General features: G+C 36.1%; 1 protein-coding gene across 1 annotated transcript in view; it reads left to right on the top strand.

The window, feature by feature from the left end:
* JPH1 (junctophilin 1) overlaps nucleotides 1-22,493 on the top strand; it is a 65,082-nt gene extending 42,589 nt beyond the window's left edge. The window contains exons 3-6 of the mRNA XM_015824657.1: nucleotides 2,855-2,973; nucleotides 9,163-9,803; nucleotides 20,019-20,114; nucleotides 20,287-22,493. Of these exons, the coding sequence (XP_015680143.1) occupies nucleotides 2,855-2,973; nucleotides 9,163-9,803; nucleotides 20,019-20,099 (841 nt within the window). The 3' untranslated portion in view covers nucleotides 20,100-20,114; nucleotides 20,287-22,493. The remainder of the gene's footprint in view (nucleotides 1-2,854; nucleotides 2,974-9,162; nucleotides 9,804-20,018; nucleotides 20,115-20,286) is intronic.
* The last annotated feature ends 1,603 nt before the right edge of the window (nucleotides 22,494-24,096 follow it).

Here is a 24,096-nt window from a genome sequence, read left to right as displayed (position 1 = left end):
TCAACTCCCAGAATTCCTGAGCCAGCATAGCTGGCTCAGGAATTCTGGGAGTTGAAGTCCACGAGTCATAAAAGAGCCAAGGTTGCCTACCCCTGGCCTAGGTGGAAGTTAAAGGTGTGTCAGTATGAAAAACTAAAGGCCTTTTGCTTTTCTGTATACAGGCTTGGGAATTTTCTGGTTAGGAAGATTTGTCTGCCTCTGCATGTTAACTTGCAAATGCAGCATTAAGACAAAGTCTCCTTTAAGTCAGGTTTGCTCTGGGGATCATCTTGATAGCAATCCTCAAGTAGTAGTAGAATGATTCCTCATCTTCCTCTTGCTGCCTGTCTTTCCCATCATCATCATTATTTATTTAACAATCTGTTCCCTGGAGGTTTTCCATCTGAATACTAACCAGGCTTAACTTAAGTTGCTTTCAAATCAGAAAATTTAGGCAGTGTTACACTTTTCTGTTTAGTAATGCCTTACTACAGGCTGGGGTTTTTTTTTCTCAGTGTACCCTGATTAAAACAGAGTAAGAAGAATAGCAGTAAAGAAATGTTCAGATGAAGTAATTGAAGAAGTTGTGGCATACAGTAATTCCTAGAAACTAGAACTGTATATTAAAAAAAACTGGAATAAGACTTGTGTTATCATGCATGAATGAAAATAGATTAATGTGTAGGAGTTTTTCTAATAATACTGGGTAGCCCTGGTAAAATCTAATTACTTTTACATGTCTTTTTCACATCCATATCCATGGATGTTCTCTGTAGTAAATTGTGCTGTGAAACATACACACTTTGTCTGTTATTTTCGTTTGATATTACCTGCTCTTATCTTTATCTTTATTTCTGACAGTTATTACTCACACATCAGTATACTTCTTGTCCTAATTGCTCATGTTTTAAGCAATGGATAAAGAATATCAGAGTGACTGAGATAATAGTAATTCCTACAAGGTGGAATAGGTTTCTGAAATTCATTCATCTTTTTGGTGTGCTAGCTGTTTTGCTTCATTTCTTTTTTAAACAGACATGCAAGTATTCATAACAAAGATTAATTTAGTCCCTAGTCTTAATGTTTTATGTAAAATATTTTGATAAAAGGATTGTATCAATAGACTTTATATTACCTTTTTTTAAAAATAACAATGAACCTTACTTAATTTATGGTTTGCCTTTAGAAATCAGATGCTGATAGTATTCATATTAATTAGATAAATCAATAAGCTTTGTGGTTCTTTTGTTTTCCGGAAGTGGTTTTTAAAAGGATTAGAGATCCCTGTGTGGTGTTGAAAAATCCTCAACATGTGATTTGTTGTTTTCCATTGGGCTGCACCACCATGGCAACAGGTTTGTGAATTTGATAAGGCAGAAAAGCTGATATCGAGATACATAAACTAGGAGACTTACCTGCTGTGGCTGGAGTTGCATTGCTCCTAGAGAGTAACTGTCAATTGAGTCCAGGTGACATCTGTGGTTGAGCACCTGATGCCTACTTCTATTGGTATCTGCACCATTCCAAATGAGATAGCTAGACTATGATGATTCATCCATCCATTGGGAATTTCAAGATTGGATTACTATAATTATTTCAGGGTTAAGGCTTAGTTGAGACAGGTTCAGAAGTTACAGTTGGTACACAGTATAGTGACTGGGATGCTAATAAGTATACCATAGTTTACATATAATTTATTCATCTAAAAATATGTTTTGCTGACAGTCTCTTACCAAACCCAATTTGATATATAGGAATTAATTTGTATACAAAGCCCTGAACATCTTGAGACAAAGTTTCATGACAAAGTTTCCAGTTATATCAACTCACAGGCAAGGATCTACAGCAGGTATGTTAAAAACGCAACATCACATGATGTCGCATGACGTATCGGGACTTTTTCCTATTGCGGCAATGGGGTGGGCGCGGTTTCGGTGTGACGCATCTGGCCAAATGGCTCAGAGTTGGACATCAGTTGAGCTGGACTAGCAAGATAAGGGGGGAGGCACGTCTTGCAGTTATCATGGATGAGTTTGAATCTGTCAGTTCTGAAGAAATGGGCAAAGTTCTCTGCTAACTTGAAGCTTAGACCCCTGTTCTTCATGATTGTTGAAAGCCTTTAGGAACATGACAGGGTGGTGGTAAATGGATCTCTGAAGATGTACTTTTGTCTGTCTGAATTTGACCACTTCGAGTGTTCTGTATCAGAGGAAAAGAAATGTTGTACTAACTGCATACAACAGGGTTTCCCAACCAGGGGTGCTCGCACCCCCTGGGGGTACAAGACGATATTCCAAGGGGTGCAAAAACTTGGGTTTTCAAAATTATATGCATAATTCGTTGCCGTTATGTCATACTTCTGTAAGGGGTGTGAGAATATATCAGAAGCGTTCTAGGAGTGCAGGGTATAGAAAAGGTTGGGAACCACTGGCATACCAGGACAGATTTCTAAACTTCTGTCATTTCCTTCTAACTTTTTTTTTTGCAGAACTAAAACCTCCAAAAGTCTGAAGCCTGTGGTCTTCCAAATATTGCTAAAGTAGAATTCCCAGCACTCTCCTTGTTATTGATTATTTGAGTCTGAAAGTTGTCACTTAACTACATTTGGAAGGTTATAGGTACCTTATGTTTACAATGTTCAGTTTACATGTCAAAATTCTTCAGACATCAAATTGTTTTAGTATAACTATATATTCTGTTATAAAAAAAAGTAAGAAATGTGTTGATGTACATTGTGCAAGAGTTTCAAAATTATTTAACACCAGTAGCCTTTATAGTATGCCTAAATACACATGTATAATATCTCTTTTCCAGAAGTAGGGATGTTCTTGTATCAGAACTCTTATGCTCAAGAACATTTCTGTGTCCCCTACAGAACTGCACATGCAAGAGCTAAAGCAGATGCTGCAGAACAAGCCTCTCAGTCTGCGCGTCAGGAATGTGATGTTGCTAGAGCAGTTGCCAGAGAACTATCTCCGGGTTTCTATCAACCAGGTGACAGAAGGAATCTTTGCTTTATTTACATAATACAATGCATTATATTGCTTTTAAAAATTCATGAATGAATAGCTTTGAGATAGTGTGGATTGTCTCGTAAGAATGCATGTCCTGGGAAGGAGGGCAAGATACCTAATGTCATCTTTTTATTACAGAAAGTTATGGTAACTTTTATATCTTTTGTGAATTTGCAAGTTATTTGTGAGAGAAAATACTTAACATTTTAGTATATTGCTAATGCACTAGCCATCCTTGTGTAAATAAAATCCTGGCCACCAATGAAACCAAAGTGTTGTGAATTTAACATCTGCTTTAACTGCAATCTTGAATCTTCAAGGAGGCAATAACTCAAATCAATAAAAATTGTGGAAGTTTAGTGTGTGTGTGTGTGTGTGTGTGTGTGTGTGTGTGTGTATTTCAGCTCAGAGAAAGTTCGGAGAAGTTTCAGTTCTTTGCAACAGCTCACCCCTACAACCAGCAGCTTTGAGAGCACATCATATGTTAGTAAGATTTGGTAGTTCCTTTTCTGAATCCTGGCAGTTCCTTACATTTCCTAATTGTAGCTAAGCAACACCCTCTTCTTAGGCCAAAATGTCCTGAAAGTCAGTATTATAGGAAAATATAATTTTACACTATTCTAATGGAAAAGAGCTTAACGTGTAAAGCAAGGTTTCTGACATTTAATGGCCAATCACAGGATAAATCTACAGAACTAAAAATCAAAAAAGTGACCTATAAAGCCTAGCTCTGTCTGGAGAAAAAAAAATCCGGTAAGAGAAGACATAGCTGTCCTGAATTCTGTATTATATGAGTCATTCTTCCCCTCTTTAATGCAGCACTGGTCTACTTCTGGACTGGAGTCTGGGCATCAACATTCTCCAGTCTGAGGCCTTTCTGAGCTGTCCTGCTAAATTTCCATCTGTCCAGCACGAGTAGGGAATATCAGGTTAGGAACAATGTTGTATGCACTGCAAGACTGATGGTCTTTGTAAAATACTGTTTAGTTTTAAAACTTTTTATTTATTTATTTTTAATTGAAGTGCGGGATTCAGTTATCCTTTGAATCAAATATACTGTATCCTTTGCTAAGGCTGAAATTGTGAGCTTTCTGTCACACTAAGGATTCTCTCACAATTTAAGGAACCTGGTGGCGCAGTATTAGAATGCAGTACTGCAGGCTACTTTTGCTGACTCCTGGCTGCCAGCAGTTAGTAGTTCAAATCTCACCGGCTCAAGGTTGTTTCAGCCTTGCATCCTTCCGAGGTTGGTAAAATGAGGACCCAGATCATTAGGGGCAATATGCTGACACTGTAAACCGCTTAGAGAGGACTGTAAAGCACTGTGAAGTGGTGTATAAGTCTAAGTGCTATTGCTATTAGTTACTTTAAACCAGGGCTTTTTTTGTCATAGAACGCCCAGAATGGAGTTCCGGCACCTTTTTTGGATGGAACGTTATAGGATAGGCAAGGCGGGTTGTATGACGTGTGTGAGTTCCAACACCTTTTTTTAAAAAAAACAAAACAAAACACTGCTTTAAACCTTTTCAGATAAAACCATATTTACTTCTTGCCATTTTCAGAATGATTTAGCATCTTTTACTGTTTGTATTGGGATATATATTTGTGCAAAATATCCTGAGAATTTCAGCTGAATGTGCTATAACAGAAAAAAATGTGTAACTGAAATGAGCGAACATAATATATTTTTGCTTACAGTTATGTGCATGTACATTTTGTCTATAAATGGCAATACATTCCAATTTAAGAGAATATATATATATATATAGCTCAATGTTGAACTGTGGAGTCATTATTGTGCTCTGTACTTGGTTGTTTGCTTGCAGAGATTTCATTACTTGACTGGATGACATAGCTCTGATAATCAGGTAAAGGCAGTTCTCAACTGACCATCATTTGTTTAGTGATCATTAAAAGTTACAACGGAACTGAAAAAGTGATTTACAATTGATCCTTGCACTTACAACCGTTGCAATAGGATCAAAATTCAGACATTTAGCAACTGGAATATATTTATGATAGTTTTGCAACATCCTGGAATCATGTGATCACCATTTGTAACCTTCCCAGCTGACTTCTGACAAGCAAAGTCAATGGGGGAAGCCAGAATCACCTAATAACTGCATGATTCACTTAACAACTGCGCTGACTCACTTAACAACAAAAAAGATCATTAAATTGGGCATGAATCACTTAAGAACTACCTTACTTAGAAACAGAAATTCTGGTCCCAATTGTGGCTATAAGTTGAGAAGTACATATAATGAAATGTCTGCAAGCAAACAACCAAACTCAGATCATCAATCAATCAATCAGAGGTCTTGGAGGTCTTCTATTCTAACCTCCTGCTCAAGTGGGAGACCCTATGCCGTGTCAGATAGGTGGCTGTCCAGTCTTTTCTTATAAACCTCTAGTGATGAAGCACCTACAACTTCTGAAGACAAGCTGTTCCACTGATTAATTGTCCTCACTGTCAGGAAGTTTCTCCTTAATTCCAGGTTGCTTCTCTCCTTGATTAGTTTCCATCCATTGTTTCTTGTCCTGCCCTCTGGTACTTTGGTGAATAACGTGACCCCCTCTTCTTTGTGGTGGCCCCTCAAATACTGGAATACTGCTATCATGTCATCAGTAGTTCTTCTTTTCTCTAGACTTGCCAATTCCTGCAACTGTTCTTCATATGTTTTAGTCTCCAGGCCCTTAATCATCTTAGTTGCTCTTCTCTGCACACTTTCCAAAGTCTCAACATCTTTTTTGTAATGTGATGACCAAAACTGGATGCAGTATTCCAGGTGTAGTCTTACTAAGGATTTATAAAACAGTATTAATACTTCACATCATTTTGATTCTATGCCTCTGTTTAAACAACCAAGGATTGTATTAGCTTTTTTTGGCTGCTGCCGCATACTACTTGCTCATATTTAAGTGATCGTCCACTGACAGAAATAATTCATAAACATTGGATTTTCAGCCAGTGCAACTCCCCAGATGTTCTGTAGTTTAACAGGAACAACAAAAGAAGCAACCACTCTTTAAAGCCCATTTTGATTTAAGTTTCAAATAAATTTAGTCTCAAAATATTCATAACCCTAGCTTTTAAAAACATGGCAGGTCAAAAGACTTTTTTATGTGTGCTTTTCCAGCCTGAGTCAACAGAAAAGATATCATTGTATGATTTGTATGGTCCAACGGTCAGGCTCTAATCTGCTACCATACAGTAAAGATATTTGCAAGTGGTTTTCTCCTTACAGCTTTATTGTAGATCAATTTAAGCTTAGGTGAATTTTCCCAAGTTCATTTTTCTCTCCCAGTCAGCATCACCACCCAGTGGGAAAAACCATCACTAATCACTCTCCTTAGTTTGTGATGGGGGCAGGCCTGGGCAAGAACAGGTGATTGCTTGGTATTGAGATTTAGCTGTCTACCAAGTTACCCAATAGGTAGAAAAAAGCAAAGGTGCTCTGGAAGACTTGCAAGGTAAATCCAGGTCAAAATCTAGCCAGCTGATGCATAATTGAAGTGGGAAGAAGCTCTCACTCACATCAAGATGATCTGTCAACCATAATTTTATTGACATTGGAAAATCACCAATAATCCATCTTAAAACTATACATTTTAGAGTGTATAATTAGGAAAGAATCGTATAATGCACCTGATTTGCTAGTTCTCCAGAACAGACTTTAAATGTAGGAGAAAGGGCAATTCCATCAACAGAATGACTTAGCTGGATTCAGTCCAGTAATTTCTAACAATTAACTAAGAGCTAACCTTTTAATCTCTTTATCATATGCTACATTTTAATGAATTTCAAAGGTTTGTATCTTTTTAAATAACATTTTACTCTTTATTTCTGAAAATTGCAAAAAATAAACAGAATATAAAATAATATCCAAATTAAAACTAAATCAGAAAAGAAAGTACAGTCCCTTAAAATCCCTTTAAATGGAATTTGACAGATTGCAATAGTGAAAATCTAACATCTATATTCAAATTTCTCTCCCATTCAGCATCACCAGCCAGGTGATAAAAAATATATCTCAGGTTTGGCTATATTCTGTGGCTATAGATAAAGACAGTAGGAACTATAATGATTCCTAATTAGCTTACAACACTCAGTTAAGACAGAGATAAAAACAAAACCATTCTTCTACATCTGGCACCAGATCTAACGGCCTCTCAGCTCAACCCACATCTTAGGCCGATGCCTGGGAGAAAACCCAGCTCTGTACAGCAGGGGTCCTCAACCTTGGCAACTTTAAGACTTGTGGACTTCAATTCCCAGAATTCCTCAGCCAGCAAAGCTTTTTTATGCAAAGCTGGCTGAGGAATTTTGGGAGTTGAAGTCCACAAGTCTTAAAGTTGCCAAGGTTGCCAAGGTTGAGGACCCTTGCTTTACAGGATTCCTTCTGTCTTCTGCCACATATAGTGTGCATTTTTTCTACTTAGGGTCTTCTAGGACAGTGTTAGGTTTTTTAGGCTATAGTGATGGTTTCTCTGGATCTGGCAGCCCAGCATATCTGGAGAATACCTGGAAACATTATATTTCAATATAATAATACTGCACTTTTTTAAACCTGCTGTTGTATTGATACTAATAGATTCAGGAACAGAGAGAATTGCACTTTTGTTTGATGTATGAATGCTGGACATTTTTTGCCACCTGTATTTGTGTATCATAGTTAGCACTATACAGTATATTTGCATGTTTAGAACAAACTTGTCCAGTTTTAAATTAGCCACTTACAGGACAATCCTTACTATGCAATGCATAGTGTGTATACAGATCATGACATACAAACTGGGTAAATAGCTCAGCACTAATTATTCAATAAAGACATGAACTCAAGATAAAGGAATGCTGCTTACTAATCTGGGAGTGTACACACACACACCATTGCAGAAATGCATAGCAAAGGGTTTAATTAGAAGTGAATTATGATTAAATGCCAGTGAAATTCACAAAACCTCCAAAGACCACAGAGACAGATTGTTAGTTACTACCAAAATAATATCACCTGTATTGCTTTTATTATACAAAGGTAGGTGAAACTGGAAATTTTAATGCTTTTAATAAACAAGAAAAAGAAAAAATAGAAAGAAATGGCAATTGAGTGAAAGGAAGAAGCTTAAATTAATCAAAATTAATGCTGTGAAACTAATTTAGAGGTGATAGGAGTCAGCACATTAGATGAGAAATCTGATCCTGCACCTATCAAAGTTAACTGCCAAACACTGCAGGTTCAGCCCATGTAATTGAAATGTGATACAAGTGCAAAAGTGCTAATGCTATTTTAGGCTGTGTATGGAAAAGCAGAACGTCATGGAGAAGCAAAGTGATAGTCCCTTCTTTGCATATGTCTGCATTGGATATTGGCAATTGCAATACTGAAAAGATGGAGACAAGGTGAAAGGAAGTAAAAGAAATTGTAATGGTATAAGTGAGATTTCATTCTGGAAGCTGCTTTGGAAAATGATCTTGCAGCCTGCGTTGCTTTGCAGAAGTTACATGTTTCAAATAGTGGAAAATTTAAATTTCCACTGATAATGTTACAACAATTCTGATTGTTCACAGTTAACTATTTTTAAAGTTAACTTTTATTTCTGATATAATAATTGACATACATGGGCTTACTTTTTAAATAGTATCAGTATGAATTTTATTTATTTTTTATCCCATTTAGAAACCACCGATCTCCTCCCAAAGTGAATGTAATTTACTCACATGGGTATGTAGTGGCAGTTATTTGAGTTCAGAAAGACATGTTGTGATATAAACTTCCAAATACTGTATATTTTACTGACACAGGTCAGGAAACCAATAATTTTGAAAGTGTATTTCACTGTCAGTAGCTGTCTTTATTGAAAGAAAAGCACAAATATAAAAATACTTATAACAAAGTTTCTCTTTTCTTACAATAAGAAAATGTGGAAATCTTTAATTCTTAAGGAAAATAATTCATAATTACAAAACACTAAAAATAACAATTTCAAAATATTACTAGGATATTATTCCTTTTATGGATTTTTGCATTTTTATTGTGGGCATTATGAGTATTTTTTTTGACATGAACAAAAAGAGGATTTCCAGTAAGAAATCTAATAGAGTTCCTTCTTCTTGCGTCAATAACTTAGTATTTCACTCAAGTTATTGTTGGTTTGTTTTTAATTTCAGGTCCTGATTATATTAAGCAACGATTTCAAGAAGGAGGGGAAATTAAGGAAATACCGGAAGAAAAAGCTCAGGAAAATCCTCCTACACCAAAAGAATCTCCTCATTTCTATCGAAAGGGCACGACACCTCCTGGGAGTCCAGAGGAAAGCCATAAGCATAGCTCAGCCTCCTCTGCCAAGCCTTCTCCTGCAGAACAAGGAAGAAAACAGAATTCCACCCCAGAAAACAGACTTATTCAAGAAAAAAAGAATTTAATAAGTGAAAACATTGTACAAGTAGTCCACAAACCTGTATTTTCTAAAGCACCTGCTGTGAAAGAGGAAATGATGGCCAAACACCATCAAAAGTTGTCACCTCGCAACAATCCCAAGAGCAAAGAGAATGGAGAGTTGCACGATCATTACCATGGGTATTATGTGAAAACTAATCCAACACTGTATCCGTATGAGCTTGGGGAAGACGAGGACCACAGCAACCCATCATCTTCAGCAGTTAAACCACCAGCATCAGCTCAGAAGCCAAGTCCCACCAGAGCTGGGAATCAGTTAGATGCCAAAGAATCATTAAAGAAATTGGAATCCTCTGCACCAAAGAATCCAGCTAATAGTGACTTCTCTTCAGTGGAAAACGAAATCAGTTTGGTAGGTATGGTAGATTGAAAGCACTGTAAGGAATGATTAAAGGATGTTTAGTCTATAAGCAAAAGTTGCCACAGCCAACTTGCTGCAGGACAACTCACCACTGGATAATTCAGTGCTGTATTAATTGATTAAGTTATTTTTATTATTGGGGATCACATTTTCATCTAAATTAATTTAACTTTTGTATTTGTTGAGTTATCCTGCAGCGAGTTGGCCGCAATGAGTTGGCCATGGCAAGTTGTAGGTTGTAACTTTCAAATATTTGTAGGGCTGTTATATAGAAAAGGAAGTGGGCTTGTTCTCTGTTGTCCAAAGACCAGAACCAATGAGTTAAAACTTCAAGGAATATTAAAATTTCAGGCTATGTATCAGGAAATTCCTGATTATATGAGATATCAGTCAGTGGAAAAAGTTCCCACATGAACTTAGAATTAAAGTGACATCTCCTTACTTGGAGGTCTTCAAACAGGCTGGATAATCAACTGTCAGAGTTACTCTACTGTAATACATTCTGCCCTGAATTTCCCACTGCCTTTTCCTATACCAAAGAGAATCAGTGCAGTCTTGAATTTCTTTCTCGTTTCATCTTCCTTTCCTGGGCTAAATTAATCTTCATTTAACCACTATTGCATTCCTTCTTCAAGGTTAGCTGCATACTCATCTATACTGGTAGAGTTGCAATAAGAAAATCTTACCAGAAACATAATCATTATCTAAAATAAGGGAAATAAAGTCTTAGTAAATGTGAAATGTTTGGGAATAAAGTATTTTGAATGATTAAAAAAATGAACTGTTTGGGCTCAAGTCACCCAAAATATATTTGGAGAAAAATCAATGAAGCATTTGAAAAAAAGAACACCTTGCCAGCCATTAAGCTTGAGGGTAGCTTTATTATTCTTTTATGGTTTGTGACAGCAAATGGCAGAGGAACTGTTGTGTAGATGGAAAATGGATTCAATTAAGTATCAAAATATTCTAAGTTGTCAGTGAAGAAATTGAAAGAGAAAATGTTTAGAGATTTCAGAAAGACTATGATCTAAATAGCCATAAATTACTACCAGGAAAAAACAGCTTTGAAGTAGGTTTCACAGTTCTCAGACTTAAATATTATTTAAAAAATCTGTGGGCAGACTTCAGACATAAACCTATGAATATTTTTGGGCTCCCTTGCAGAAATGAGAGATTGGAGAAAAAGGGATTACAATATAATAAGCAGGTACACAGAGGGGAACGTAATTAAGTGCTTGAGTGTTTTGAAATTTTAAAGGTATAAAATAAACCTTTATAGAGATGGTCTTCGACTTACAACCATTTATTTAGCAACTATTTAAAGTTATAATAGTGCTGAAAAAAGTTACTTACGACTGGTTCTCATACTTACAACTGTTGCAGTGGTTCCATGATCTGGACACTGGAACACCAGCTCACATTTATCTTGGTTGTGGCATCTCAGGATCACGTGATCACTATTGGTGATCATCTCCTAGCTTCTGACAAGCAACATCAAGGGAGAAACCAGCAAGAAAGGTCACAAATCACAATTACGTGATGTCTTGTTTAATGACTTCAGCAAAAAGGGTGTAAGATCAAGTGTGGTCATATGATGCCTCATTTAACAACTGTGCCTCTTAATGATGAATTTTCTTGTCGCAGATATGGTCATAAGTCAAGAACTATCTGTAAAGCATAACAAAAATCACCTGTAGTTTAATAAGAGAGAAACATACATACATATGCATATATTACCAAAGATTACTATCAGAACTTTTTCATAGAGAAACAGCATTGTGAAAAACATATTTATGCACATATCTGATAAATAAGCTTTTCTAAATACAAGATACCAACTTAGTAGAATAATTGAATTTCTGTATGTACTTTGTGTTGGGAACCTGAATTTAATGATTTTACTAAAAAGAGTGAAAAAAAAAAGAATTTTGAACTAGCTGTCAAACACATATGATTTGCTGAATAGGTAATCTAGAGCAGGGCTTTTCAACTGGTGGTACGTGTACCACCTGTGGTACTTTGGAATGTGGCAGGCGGTATGCAACCGTCCTAGAGTGTAACGGGGGAGGGGAATGAGCCGAAGCGACCCAAGCCTGAGGGAGAGGCAGCCGGAGCTGTAGGACTGTCAGGGCTCGATAGAAGCCCCAGGAGCGCCGGCACGGCTCCAGCTGTTTGGCGCTTCCGGAAGCAGCGCAGAGCTGGAGGTAAACTGAAGAAAAGGGAAGAGAGGAGAGGATATAAATGGAGGTGGCTTTGGCGGGAAAGGGAAATAAAGACAACAGGGAAAGAGAAGGGGGATGGAGAAGAAGCTATGGAAGGAAAGCTCGGCAGCCAGGGAGGAAAAAGAGACAGGGAAGAAGCAGCTGTTGCTGGAAGAAAAGGTCCCCTGGTTCGTTTTCTCCAGCCAGGAGAATGCAATCAGCGCTGATGAAATGAAAAGCCGGGAGACGAGCATGTCGGAAAGGAAGTGGGTTTATTTCAGAAGTCAGTGGGTTCCTGTTCAGCTGGCAGCTTGAATGGATTACCATAAGGATTTTTATACAGTTTTTACAGCGTTTTGTAATTCAGAGGCTCGGTTTGTGTGCTTTGGTTATTGGAATATTTTAGTCTGTTTTACAAAGGCTAGTAAAATGTTGGCTTCCATAGGTTTAATTCCTTTAAACAAATGTAATTAGTTTTACCCCCTTATCTTGAGTCTGTCTATGGCTTTTAGCAAGTTTTCTTTGTAGGTAAACAGTCTTAATTCAAAGTTACCGCTTTTCGCAATTGCTGAGCCTTTGCTACATTGTTTAAACTGAGACATGCCAGAGGCAGCTTAAAGAAAAAAAACACCAGTTTAGTGTTTCTTTATTCTGGGAGGCTTTTGTGAGTCTTTCTTGCTTTGCACTTGATTCCTGTGTCTTTAAGAGTACAGGGAAGGGACTGGGGGGTGCATTCTTACTACACTGTGGAAGAAGAGCTCAGAAGGCAGGGAGGAAGAAGAGGAGAGGGGGAAAAGGAAGAAGGGCCGACCAGCAAGCTCAGGGGTCTACAAACTTAGCAACTTTAAGACCTGTGGACTTCAACTCCCAGAATTCCTCAACCAGCCATGATGGCTGAGGAATTCTGGGAGTTGAAGTCCACAAATCTTAAAAGTGCCAAGTTTGAAGACTCCTGAGCTAGCTGGTAGTGGTGCATATTAATAAACATGGATAAATTCATCATACATTTGTCAGTGCAAAGGGAAAGCGATTCAGCAAAGGAACAGCCACCAAAGAAATTAAAACTGGTACTTTTTTACTTTTTTTGACAGTTTAAAATATTTTATTAGATACAGTGGGAAGGAAAAAGGGGGAAAAGGTGAGGGGGAGAAGGGAAAAAGAACAGACTTCCTCTGTTGCAGTAGAAGGAAGCGTTAACATTGAACCTCAACTTTTTACTTTTCCATAATATTATAAACTAGCCATTTCTATAACAACAAATGACTCTAATCAGTAGTCATCAAGTTTTTGACACTTTGCTAAGCACTAGTGGTACTCAAATATTGTCATGTCCTACAAGTGTACAATCTGTGAAAAGGTTGAAAAGCCCTGATCTAGAGAGAGCTATATATTTGTGTTTGCCTGCTTTCCTCCTTTTTTAAAAATTAAAAGATCGTAAGTGTTATAGCTTTGCCTATTCCAAGCAACAGAGAATTTTAGTCTTTAGCACCTAATGGGCATATTTGTCATACAAACACCAATTACATTATTTTCAACAATTCATATCCACTCAGTATCTCCTTGATGAAATTTTTTTACAATGCTGCTTGCAATTGTTTTGAAGACCATTTCAACTGTAGGAAGAAAGCAATTATCTTCCTCTTGCCTCTTCCTAGAGCAGGGGTGTCAAACTGCCGGCCCACGGGCCAGATGCGCCATGCCGAAACTGTGCCCACCCCATTGCCGACAATGGAAAAAAAGTCGCGATACGTCATGACACGTCACGTGACGTTGTGAGTTTGACACCCCTGTCCTAGACCATTTCAGTAAAGTCTATCACTGGAGATAAAATCCAGTGATAAAATATGAAAGACAATAGCTTGAATAAGTTCTCTCTATCTCTGTCTCTGTCTGTCTGTCTGTCTGTCTGTCTGTCTGTCTCTCTCTCTCTCTCTGTGTGTGTGTGTGTGTGTGTGTGTGTGTGTGTGTGTAAATAAAATTAATTAGACTTGAAATGAAGAGAACTGTGTAATAAGTTATACAATTAATCCTTCCAGCCCACAATTTCACTAGAAGAGATCTTTCCAAGGCTAATTCCTTATTTGGATTACTCATGCAGATCATTTGAGAAATTTATTAATGTAATAAAATGTGTTTGCTGATTTAGAGAATCCGTGTGATATTGAAAATTATGTGCATATGTGGAGTGGAAAACTGATTAATGAATATAGAAAGAACAGTAAATAATGAAAGGTAAATGAAGTGTTTAGCAAATAGTTCAACAATGAGCAATCACTGATAAAAGTATCTGTGATGCCCTCTTAGTTATCTGAAATATTTGTTGATAAATGCATAAAGAATGCTTCTGATCATTTTAGAGGTGTATCACTAGAGAATATGAATAGACATGTACTTTTATATGCAGACGATTACAGCTTGTGGACTGAGAATCTGAATGATTTTCAGCAAATATTAGATAGTATAGTGGAACAAGAGTATGGCTCTGAAATTCATGTATCCAAAACCAGGGTAATTATGTTTGAGAGGGAAAAATGATGTGAATAATTCCAACTTATATATTACATGGTAAAAAAAGGAGGGCAGAGAGATGGGCAGCATATAAATTTAATAAATAAGTATAATAATAATGATAATGGTGATAATGATGATGATGATGATGATGATGATGATGATGATGATGATGATGATAATAATAATAATAATAATAATAATAATAATAATAATAATAATAATAATAATAATAATAATAAAGTTGGAAGGGACCTTGGAGGTCATCTGGTCCAATCCCCTGCTCAGGCAGGAAACCCTATATCATTTCAGACAAATGGCCGTCCAGTCTCTTCTTAAAAACTTCCAGTGTTGGCGCATTCACCACTTCTGGAGGCAGGTTGTTCCACCGGTTAATTGTTCTAACTGTTTACATTTATAACGATGTTTAATAAAGATGAAAAAATGAGGTATTACTATTCCCTAAAAAAATTAAATTGGCTGTATATAAGAATAAATTCTTTTCTGTATAGAAGTGAAAGATGTGTACATAAAAGCTAAAGTTGAATGCAGTAGGAATCTGGTACTTGAGGGTGCAGTAACAGAAAAGATAGGATCAAGAACAAATGGGTACTGGATTAATGCGATTTGAATACAAAAATGAGTGACCAGTATGAAACAGCATGCTGAGATGATTTGGTCATATCAAGAGAATGAATGAGGATCTGATTGCAAAACAAATGTATAACGGAAGACAAGAAGGAAGTCAATGGAAATAATAGGTAGCATTGATAAAAAGACAGAAGTGAGAAGTGGAAAAGGCTCCATCTGAAGCAGTTTATGAATGTCATGGAAATTATGTTTACATAGATAGAATGAATGATGTTAGTATAGACTGATTTTACCTAGGTTTTTTTCCCTTGTCTCTCATGCCTTTAATTTATTTGTCTTAACTAGTTCTTACTTCTTTTTTGCATTCTGCATAATGGTACTTTTCTTGAAAGAGGACAGTATGATATACGTATTTCAAAGACCAGATATATGATGATCAATAAAGATGAGCTGAGTATAGCCCTTCAGTGCTTCCCCCTTCCCCTTTGTTGTACTTCATAAATAGTGAGGTTCTGTTCATAAAATACACCTGCAACTAAAATCAGCAAGAAAATTCTTTCTTAATTGACCCTCTTTTAATATGTACAATAGTTCCTTCCAGGTAACATATCATAATACGTGTTAGAAAAAAAGAGTTAAATGTTGCATTTTTCTCTTTTGTACACCTTAAGCTTACTGTTATACAAGGACAATTCTCCAGGCATGAATAAATCTTTTCTGTTATAGCTTCCTTATAAACACCTGTTCCAATCGGTCAGTGAAAGCAGAGACTAATTTTGCCTTTTTCTATTTTAAGCCATGGCTGATCACTAAGCCCTTATTTATGGTGCTTCACCCTAAAGCATTCTGGAGTCATACTGTTAAATGTTTTAAAAGACACAAGTTGATCTGCACTTTGAATTTTATTATAGAGCACTTTGTTTGCAGTTTTTTTATTGTTTAAAGCACTTCCAATATTTTAACCAATTATATGAGTGTCTTTTTCTGTTCTTCCTGATGTGTGAAGCATTCCTTTTATTTTTCTTCTTGATTTATATAGTTATATTTCTATTTCAGCTGAATCAAAGGGCTCTCAAACTTTTCTGAAGCAAGTGTCATACTTGAGCGATTCACCACAGGCCACATTTTGAAATATAGGAAGAGTAAAACAGAGAAGGAAACAACCAGGAAATTACTAAATTTGAAGTTGCTCTAGCAAGGCCAGAGCTTAATTAAATGTAATTAAATTCATTAAAGCATGTATGGTATTGCTCCCTGTGTTTTTAATTTTCTTTTAATAATGTAGTTCTGAGTTTTAGACGAGCCTCACCCAAGACTTTCAGGAGCCTCATATCAATCTTTTACTATCATCAGCAGAACTGACATTATGTACTAGGAATCTGACAAAAAATGCTATTAGAAGAGAATGTTTAGGGCTCACGGTTGAATCCTGGTGCTCTCTGAGCTTGGTTGTTTGCTTGTTGATGTTTCATTACCCAACCAGGTAACAGCAACAAACAACAAAATTCAGAGAGCATCAAAAAATAACTATATTTGCAAATTGTCTATTGATTTTGTATTCCCTTGAGAGGGGTCAGGGGTAATGCTGACTTGAGGCTGAAGCATGTATTACAGATATCGTGGCCAATGCTTTAGATAATGTTTTTTATTTTGCAAAATCCAGTTAGACCTATGGCAGCTTATAAAACATATTTAAATACCCATAGTGTAATGTAGAAATAACAATAAACTATCCGCAATAAAATATACCAATAAAATATTTATAATAACATAAGGTAAGTTCTCGGTGTACAACTACAATTGAGCCCAACATTTCTGTTGCTAAATGAGATAGTTGTTAAGTGTGTTTGCCCTATTTTGTGACCTTTTTTGTCACAGTTGTTAAATGAATCATTGCAATTATTAAATTAGTAAATATTAGTAAAGTAAGTGAATCTGGCTTCCCCATTGACTTTGCTTGTCAGAAGGTCACAAAAGATGGCATGAAACCGGGACACTGCAACCATCATAAATATGAGACAATTGCCCAGAATCTGAATTTTGATCACTTGACTATGGAGATGCTACAACAGTCATAAATGTGAAAAACTGTCATAAGTCACTTTTTTCAATGCCTATGTAACATTGAATGGTCACTAAATGAGCTGTTGTAAGTTGAGGACTACCTGTAATACTAAAATCTCCATAACCAAATAACAGTAATCAGTAACAAGTAATCTCCTAAATGAACCATATTATGAAACATCATTCTTCAAAGAAGTTTGGTACTTGCTATGGAGATGTCCGTGCCAGTATCAGCTACCTTTATGAATAGCATGGGAGTATTTCATAACAATGAAATGGTTAACATGAATAAGATCTGGAAAAGCAGAGATATAAATACAAAAAGCAGGCTAGTTAGAGCAATAGTCTTCCCTATAATGATGTATGGGTATGAGAGATAGACACCAAGAATGGCTGATCAAAGAATTGATGCCTTTGAACTGTGGTGCTGGCGTAGATTATTGCATATATCATGGACAGCCAGAGTAACTAACAGAGTGGTCTTAAATCGTATAAAACCACACACATCACTAGAAGCTAAATTCATAATACTATGTCTGATTTACTTTGGCCATGTCATGTGTGCAAATAAGCTCTTCAGAATAACATGATCTCAGAAACACTGAACTATATCTTTCAAAGATATAGCACTGGGGAACTAACAGAGGACTGGAAAAGAGCTGATGTAGTTCCCATCTTCAAAAAAAGGGGGGGGAGCTAGATCTATCAGCCTGACTGACTTCAATACCTGGGAAGATTCTGGAAAAAATAAGCAATGAATCAGCGAATACCTAGAGGCAAATAAAGTCATAACCAAAAGCCAACATGGATTTGTCAAAAACAGATCATGCCAGACAAAACTTATTGCATTCTTTGACAAAGTGACAAAATTAGTGGACCAGAGGAATGATGTGGATATAATTTACTTGGACTTCAGTAAGGCATTTGATAAAGTAGATCACAACCTACTACTTGATAAGATAGAAAAATGTGGGTTAGACAGCATCACCACCAGATGGATTCATAGCTGGCTGACCGGATGTACTCAACGAGTACTCCTCGATAGAACTGCATCTACATGAGGGGAAGTATGCAGTGGGGTGCCCCAAGGCTCTGTTTTAGGCCCAGTATTCTTCAGCATCTTCATCAATGATTTGGATGAGGGGATAGATGGGGAACTCATCAAATTTGCAGATGACATTAAGCTGGCAGTTATAGCCAACACTTCAGAAGATAGACTTATGATACAGAAGGATTTTGACAGATTTCAACATTGGGCGCTATCTAACAAAATGAAATTCAGTGATGAAAAAAGTAACGTTCCACATTTAGGCCAAAAAAAAAAAATGCACAGGTATAGTATAAGTGGTACCTGGCTCAATAGTAATAACTGTGAGAGGGATCTTGGAGTCCTAGTGGACAATCACTTAAATATAAGCCAGCAGTGTGCTGCAGCTGCCCCAAAAGCTAACAGTTCTAGGCTGCAATAACAGAGGGATAGAATCAAGATCACGTGAAGTGTTAATGCCACTTTATAATGCCTTGGTAAGACCACACTTAGAATACTGCATCCAGTTTTGGTCACCACGATGTAATAAGATGTTGAGACTGTAGAAAGTGTGCAGAGAAGAGCAACAAAGATAATCAGGAGACTGGAGACTAAAACATATAAAGAACGGTTGTTGGAATTGGGTAAGTCTAGTTTAATGAAAATAATGACTAGGGGTGACATGATAGCAGTGTTCCAATATATCAGGGGTTGCCACAAAGAAGAGGGAGTCAAGCTATTCTCCAAAGCACCTGAAGGCAGAACATGAAGCAATGGATGGAAACTAATCAAAGAGAGTAGCAACCTAGAACTAAGGCGAAATTTCCTGACAGAACAATTAATCAGTGGAAGAACTTGCCTCCAAAAGTTGTGAATGCTCCAACACTGGATTTTTTAAAGAAGAGATTGGACAATCATTTGTCTGAAATGGTATAGGGTTTCCTACCTGAGTAGGGGGTTGGACTAGAAGATCTCCAAGGTCCTTTCCAACTCTGTTATTCTGTTCTGTTCTGAATACAAATCTATGTTAGAGTAAATGTCAGTATTGTGAAGGAATTCAGGTCCTTTAGATAACACACCTGAACTTTCTTTTCAGAGGGATGTAAGTTACTTTTTTGTGTCTGTCCATTCGCAGAATTGCAGAATGTTAAAATGTGATAAGTACATAAGTATGGTAAGCTTTTCGCCCCTTTTCTTTCTTTTTAGGCTCTCATTAACATCTCAGTTTGTTGGATACAGGTGCCTTCCCTATCTGATGCCATCCGAATGTGTTGCTGAGTAAGGATTATGAAGATGAAATTCAACACGTTTGGTTGGGAACAGACTGGGGAAAATTGGACTACTTTATTAAGAGCTACCAGTTGAGAAGGGCAGCATTTAACTATTATACGTGCCTTCTCCAAAATCTTTTGTTTTAATATTTGTAGTTAATAGTTTGATGTTAATAGACATAAAAGCATTTGGAAACCATACCTTTATTACATCTACAATTTAAACTATTTGAAGGTATAGAGCTATTGATTCTTTTCACAGCGTTTCCTGATTTCTCAAAGAAAAAAATTAATCCAGATGACAGTATCATAGTTATTTACTTTATTTCCATTTAACAAAGAGATTATAGCTATTTGGACATCTCAGAAAATAAATATAATGTGAATTTTTAAACAGAAGCAAAATCTTTCGATTTCAAAATATTTCATTTTTCAAAGGTTTAGTAAGGTCCACAACGAGTGCTTTAATTCTGTTATCATGAGATAATTTGAAGCAATTTATTTACTTTTCAAGTATAATCACATCTATTTTTTTCATTTTTAGGGTCCTAATTCAATCATGATTGTCCTGGTAATGCTCTTGAATATTGGCTTAGCCATTCTTTTTGTCCATTTCCTAACTTGATTGGAATTAAGAAAGGTAAGAATGCTCTTGTAGTTCCCATACAGAAATTCTTCCCTTCCCCAATATTTTTCCATTTTAAAATGATAAAATGATTTGTAAACTTTAATGTCTCCCCAATTTAATTTTGGCTATGCCTGAATGTGATTCAACATAGTTACTTAATGATATAACTGTTTTGATCCTTCAGTGAAGTCATGACAACTAGTGGCGTAAGCCCACAGTTCTCAGCAGTTGTGTCATCAGCCTTTTTAATGGCAAGAGTCATGTTCAGACACAGGGAAAGAGGCATGGAATTAGGATGGGACACGAGAAATGTGGAAACTTGGAAAATTCAGCCCAAGGGCTTTTGAGGTCCTCTGAAAGCTGAAGCAAGCAGCCACTGTTGGGGGAAAAAATCATCATCATACACACCAGCTTTCTGAAGCACTCCAACAAATAAAGTGTGTTGGTTACTCCATCTGTTTGAACAGAGAGTGTAACTAAACTGGAAATGTACGGAGCTGCACTTTTGTTGATGGAACCGAACAGCTGCCTTACTATTTTGCTGTCTGATGTTTTTGGTGGGGGAGATGGGAAAGTGACTGCCAGAGGAATGTGGTCAGAGGATTCTGTTGCTGTGGAAGAGATTCCAGTATTCACTCCTATCTCATTAGAAGAAATAGTTAGCAGCATCACTCACCAGTCTTATTCCATTACCTGCTGCTTTTAAAATCTCTGCCATTTTCTGGGAGATTGCATTTCATTTGCTTATGCATGATTTCTGCTCACTTGCTATTTATTTAAAGCCTTTGTACAGCAGTAATATAATAATATTGACCAGCCTGGAAAACTTCACTGGTTTTTAATCTGTATTGGAGAAAACAAATAAGCCTGTGCTATAAGTACAGTGTGAATATTTTCTGGCAAGATCTATTTCAATATAATATTTATTTTAAAATGTAAGATTGAAAAGTCATTTTTTCAGGATTAGCAGGCAATACACTATGATGAACTTTAAGCCATAGTTTATATCTTCCCGGTGATACCAGCAAGTAGAATTATTTAAAATGCTGTAGGGTTTATCAAGCTATAGCAGCATGCTGAATGAGCAAAGCTGAAAAGTGTTTTGCCAGTCAGTCAGCAATGTGAGACTGCCCAGTTGAGTTCAAATTCTACTAGGATTAAAGCCTTGCCTGATTATACAATGAAACCTGTTAATTCAACTTATCATACATAACATTTTTATGTTGAATACATTCAGGTAGAGCACTTAAATATTTAACAATGACTATCAGCTTGATGCCTTTAATGTTGCTAAACAAAGTCTGTCATCTTACCTCAGCCACTCAAAACTTAAGCCTCAAATTTTAATTTGATTCTTTGTGTCAATTCGATGTACAGTCCTTTGTTTAGATGATGTGATCCATGTTTTACGCTCCCCACTGAAATAAATGTAGTAAAGGAGCATGCTTATTTATTTATCAGAAAATTGTACACGGTGTGATCATTTGGAAAGTCAGCATTTTAATTTGAAATAAAGGGTATAGAACTTGGGTTTTCTTTTATTTTAAAGCTCTTAGAAATTATGCTTTTCAATAGATATTTAATCCTATTGTATATTATTATTAATGATTATTATTACTAATACTATTATTTGCATGGTTTAGTAGAAAGGTTTCTCATAATTACATTTGTTATCACAAAAGGCATCCCATTCTAACTGAAATGGTTTGGAATAATTCTCAGAAATTGGAGCTGCTTAGTGCAAGAAAATAGTATAGTGGCATTTTTTGTAGAAATAGGTTGACAGTCCTGAATTTTAACCAGTATGGAAATGAGAAGAACACAAAAAGGCAGCAAATGAAATGTAACAGCTATATTGTTTTTTTAAAGAAGCAAAAGATAGTTTACTTTAGAAAAATATTTCTTAATTGAGAATCGGGACATTAAATTTTAACAAGCCTTATGTAAACATGCTTATCTACAACAAGTCCCAATTAAGTTGTTGATTATGTTAATTTTGTAACACAATATTACATGTGTATTTAAAAACCCAAAAAGTATGGCTTTTTAAAATTTATAAATTAAACATGTTGTTTCTGTTTATAAATATGATTTATATGCTTTTTTAAGAGTAAAAGCTCCAATAAAAAACGTTAGTATTTTTCTAAAATGTGCATTGCTGTATTTTACATAAAAGGTAATTTATAGTTGGTTGTAATACTGTACACTACATTTTGGACAGCTTATAATCCTGCCAATGTATTTAAATGATATGTCACTTTGTCTATTTAAAATTTCTTGCTGTGAATGAACTCTTTTATCTAATGAGCTGCTTTATTTATAATTTCTGGAAACCAAAATGGATAATGTACAGTTTTCATAACTGTATTTGCTCTAATTAAAAAAATAGTATTGGTTACAAATGTATAGATGTCCTTTATTTCTCTCTGTGTCTGTGTCTGTGTCTGTGTCTCTCTGTCTCTCTCTCTCTCTCTGTCTCTCTCTGTCTCTCTGTCTCTGTCTCTGTCTCTGTCTCTGTCTCTCTCTCTCTCTCTCTCTCTCTCTCTCTCTCTCTCTCTCTCTCTTTCTCCAGTTAATGTTTTCTGCACTTTCCTTGCTTTTTTAAAAGGAAAACATATGAATAGTTTACAAATAAAACACGCCTATCTTACAAGTTCAGTTTCATTTTGGTTATATAGACAATATGTCATATTAGGTTCTCTTAGAAATCAATATACAAAGGGACCAAATACAGGCTTTTATAATGCTACTTTCCAAAATATAATGCTTTCTTTCTTCATTGTATTCAGTGAAGCAAAGCATTGATTCATTGAGTGAATGTTATACTTGCTCTAAATATCTTCACTCTTTGTGCCGATGTAAGAAAACAGAATCTATGTGTAGCATTTCAAATTCTGTCTACAAAGATGTTTCGAGTGTATAAGAGCATGAAGACCTGTAACATTTTAAGGCAGCCACATCTTTTCTTGGGAGTGGTTGACAGAATTGGTGCTTCATACAAATAGACATCTTGGTTGATTATATACAGTAGTACATTATACATTCATTTTATATGGCACTATCCCATTGTTTTATAATAGGATAGGGCCATATAAAATCTCTTCCTCCTTTTCAAGATGGGACACAGTAACAACCAGTACCTGGAATGAGAAGAGATAGATGTATTGTTATCCTAGACCAGGGGTGGCTGAGGAATTCTGAGAGTTGAAATCCACAAGTCATAAAAGGGCCAAGTTTGAAGACCCCTGTCCTAGACAAAGGAAATGTGCTAAAGACCAGTAGAGCCCCCAGAGAACTTCATTTTGTATTAGAGATACACCAGAATTAATAGGTATTTTAATCAAGGAGGTTCATGGGCAGATAAATATATTGCCTTCTGTTGGAAGTCAAGCAGTGAAGAAAGATTCTGTTTAGGAAAGCCTTTAGTTGCTCTTCTTAATCAAAGCACAATGCTGAAATCTGCTGATGTGACTATATCTAAGAGAACTAGGCTCAATATTTTTCTTAATGAGTTTTATTTTTTAAAAAGTCCAAATAATAAGATTTAAGCTTTCCCTTCAGCAGTCCTGATCTATATCAGCCCTTTCTGTGTTTATGCAAGTTGCATTCTTGTATGGGGTGTATTTTACAGTACCTCTCCTTTCGCTGAAAAAAATAGATGAAAAGCCAGTCCAGCCTGTGAAGGTGATGTTTGGCATTCTCCTTTTTAATGTTTAAAAGAAGAGCAATGCTCATTGTTCATGTTCAGTAAAGCGCTTTGTTTAAAACAAGGTCATGAAGTGAGCCTTAGAATAAAGATTAGATTAAACGGTGCATGTGGCTGAGCTTGTTTGTATTGATTGATTACATAAAACATTGGAGAGAAGTACTTTCAACTCAAAAGAGATTTTCCTACTTGTTCATAGTTACAATGGCCAGACAAAATGATTTTTGCATGGATCATTTCAGAAAGCTCAAAGACAATTGAATTGCTTAGTTCTACTACCAAAAATTC

This window comes from Protobothrops mucrosquamatus, unplaced genomic scaffold, assembly GCF_001527695.2.
Source record: "Protobothrops mucrosquamatus isolate PMUCROS unplaced genomic scaffold, P.Mucros_1.0 scaffold2310, whole genome shotgun sequence".
Taxonomy (NCBI): domain Eukaryota; kingdom Metazoa; phylum Chordata; class Lepidosauria; order Squamata; family Viperidae; genus Protobothrops; species Protobothrops mucrosquamatus.
The sequence above is the reverse complement of the archived record's forward strand: the minus strand, read 5'-3'. Positions and strand labels throughout refer to the sequence as shown.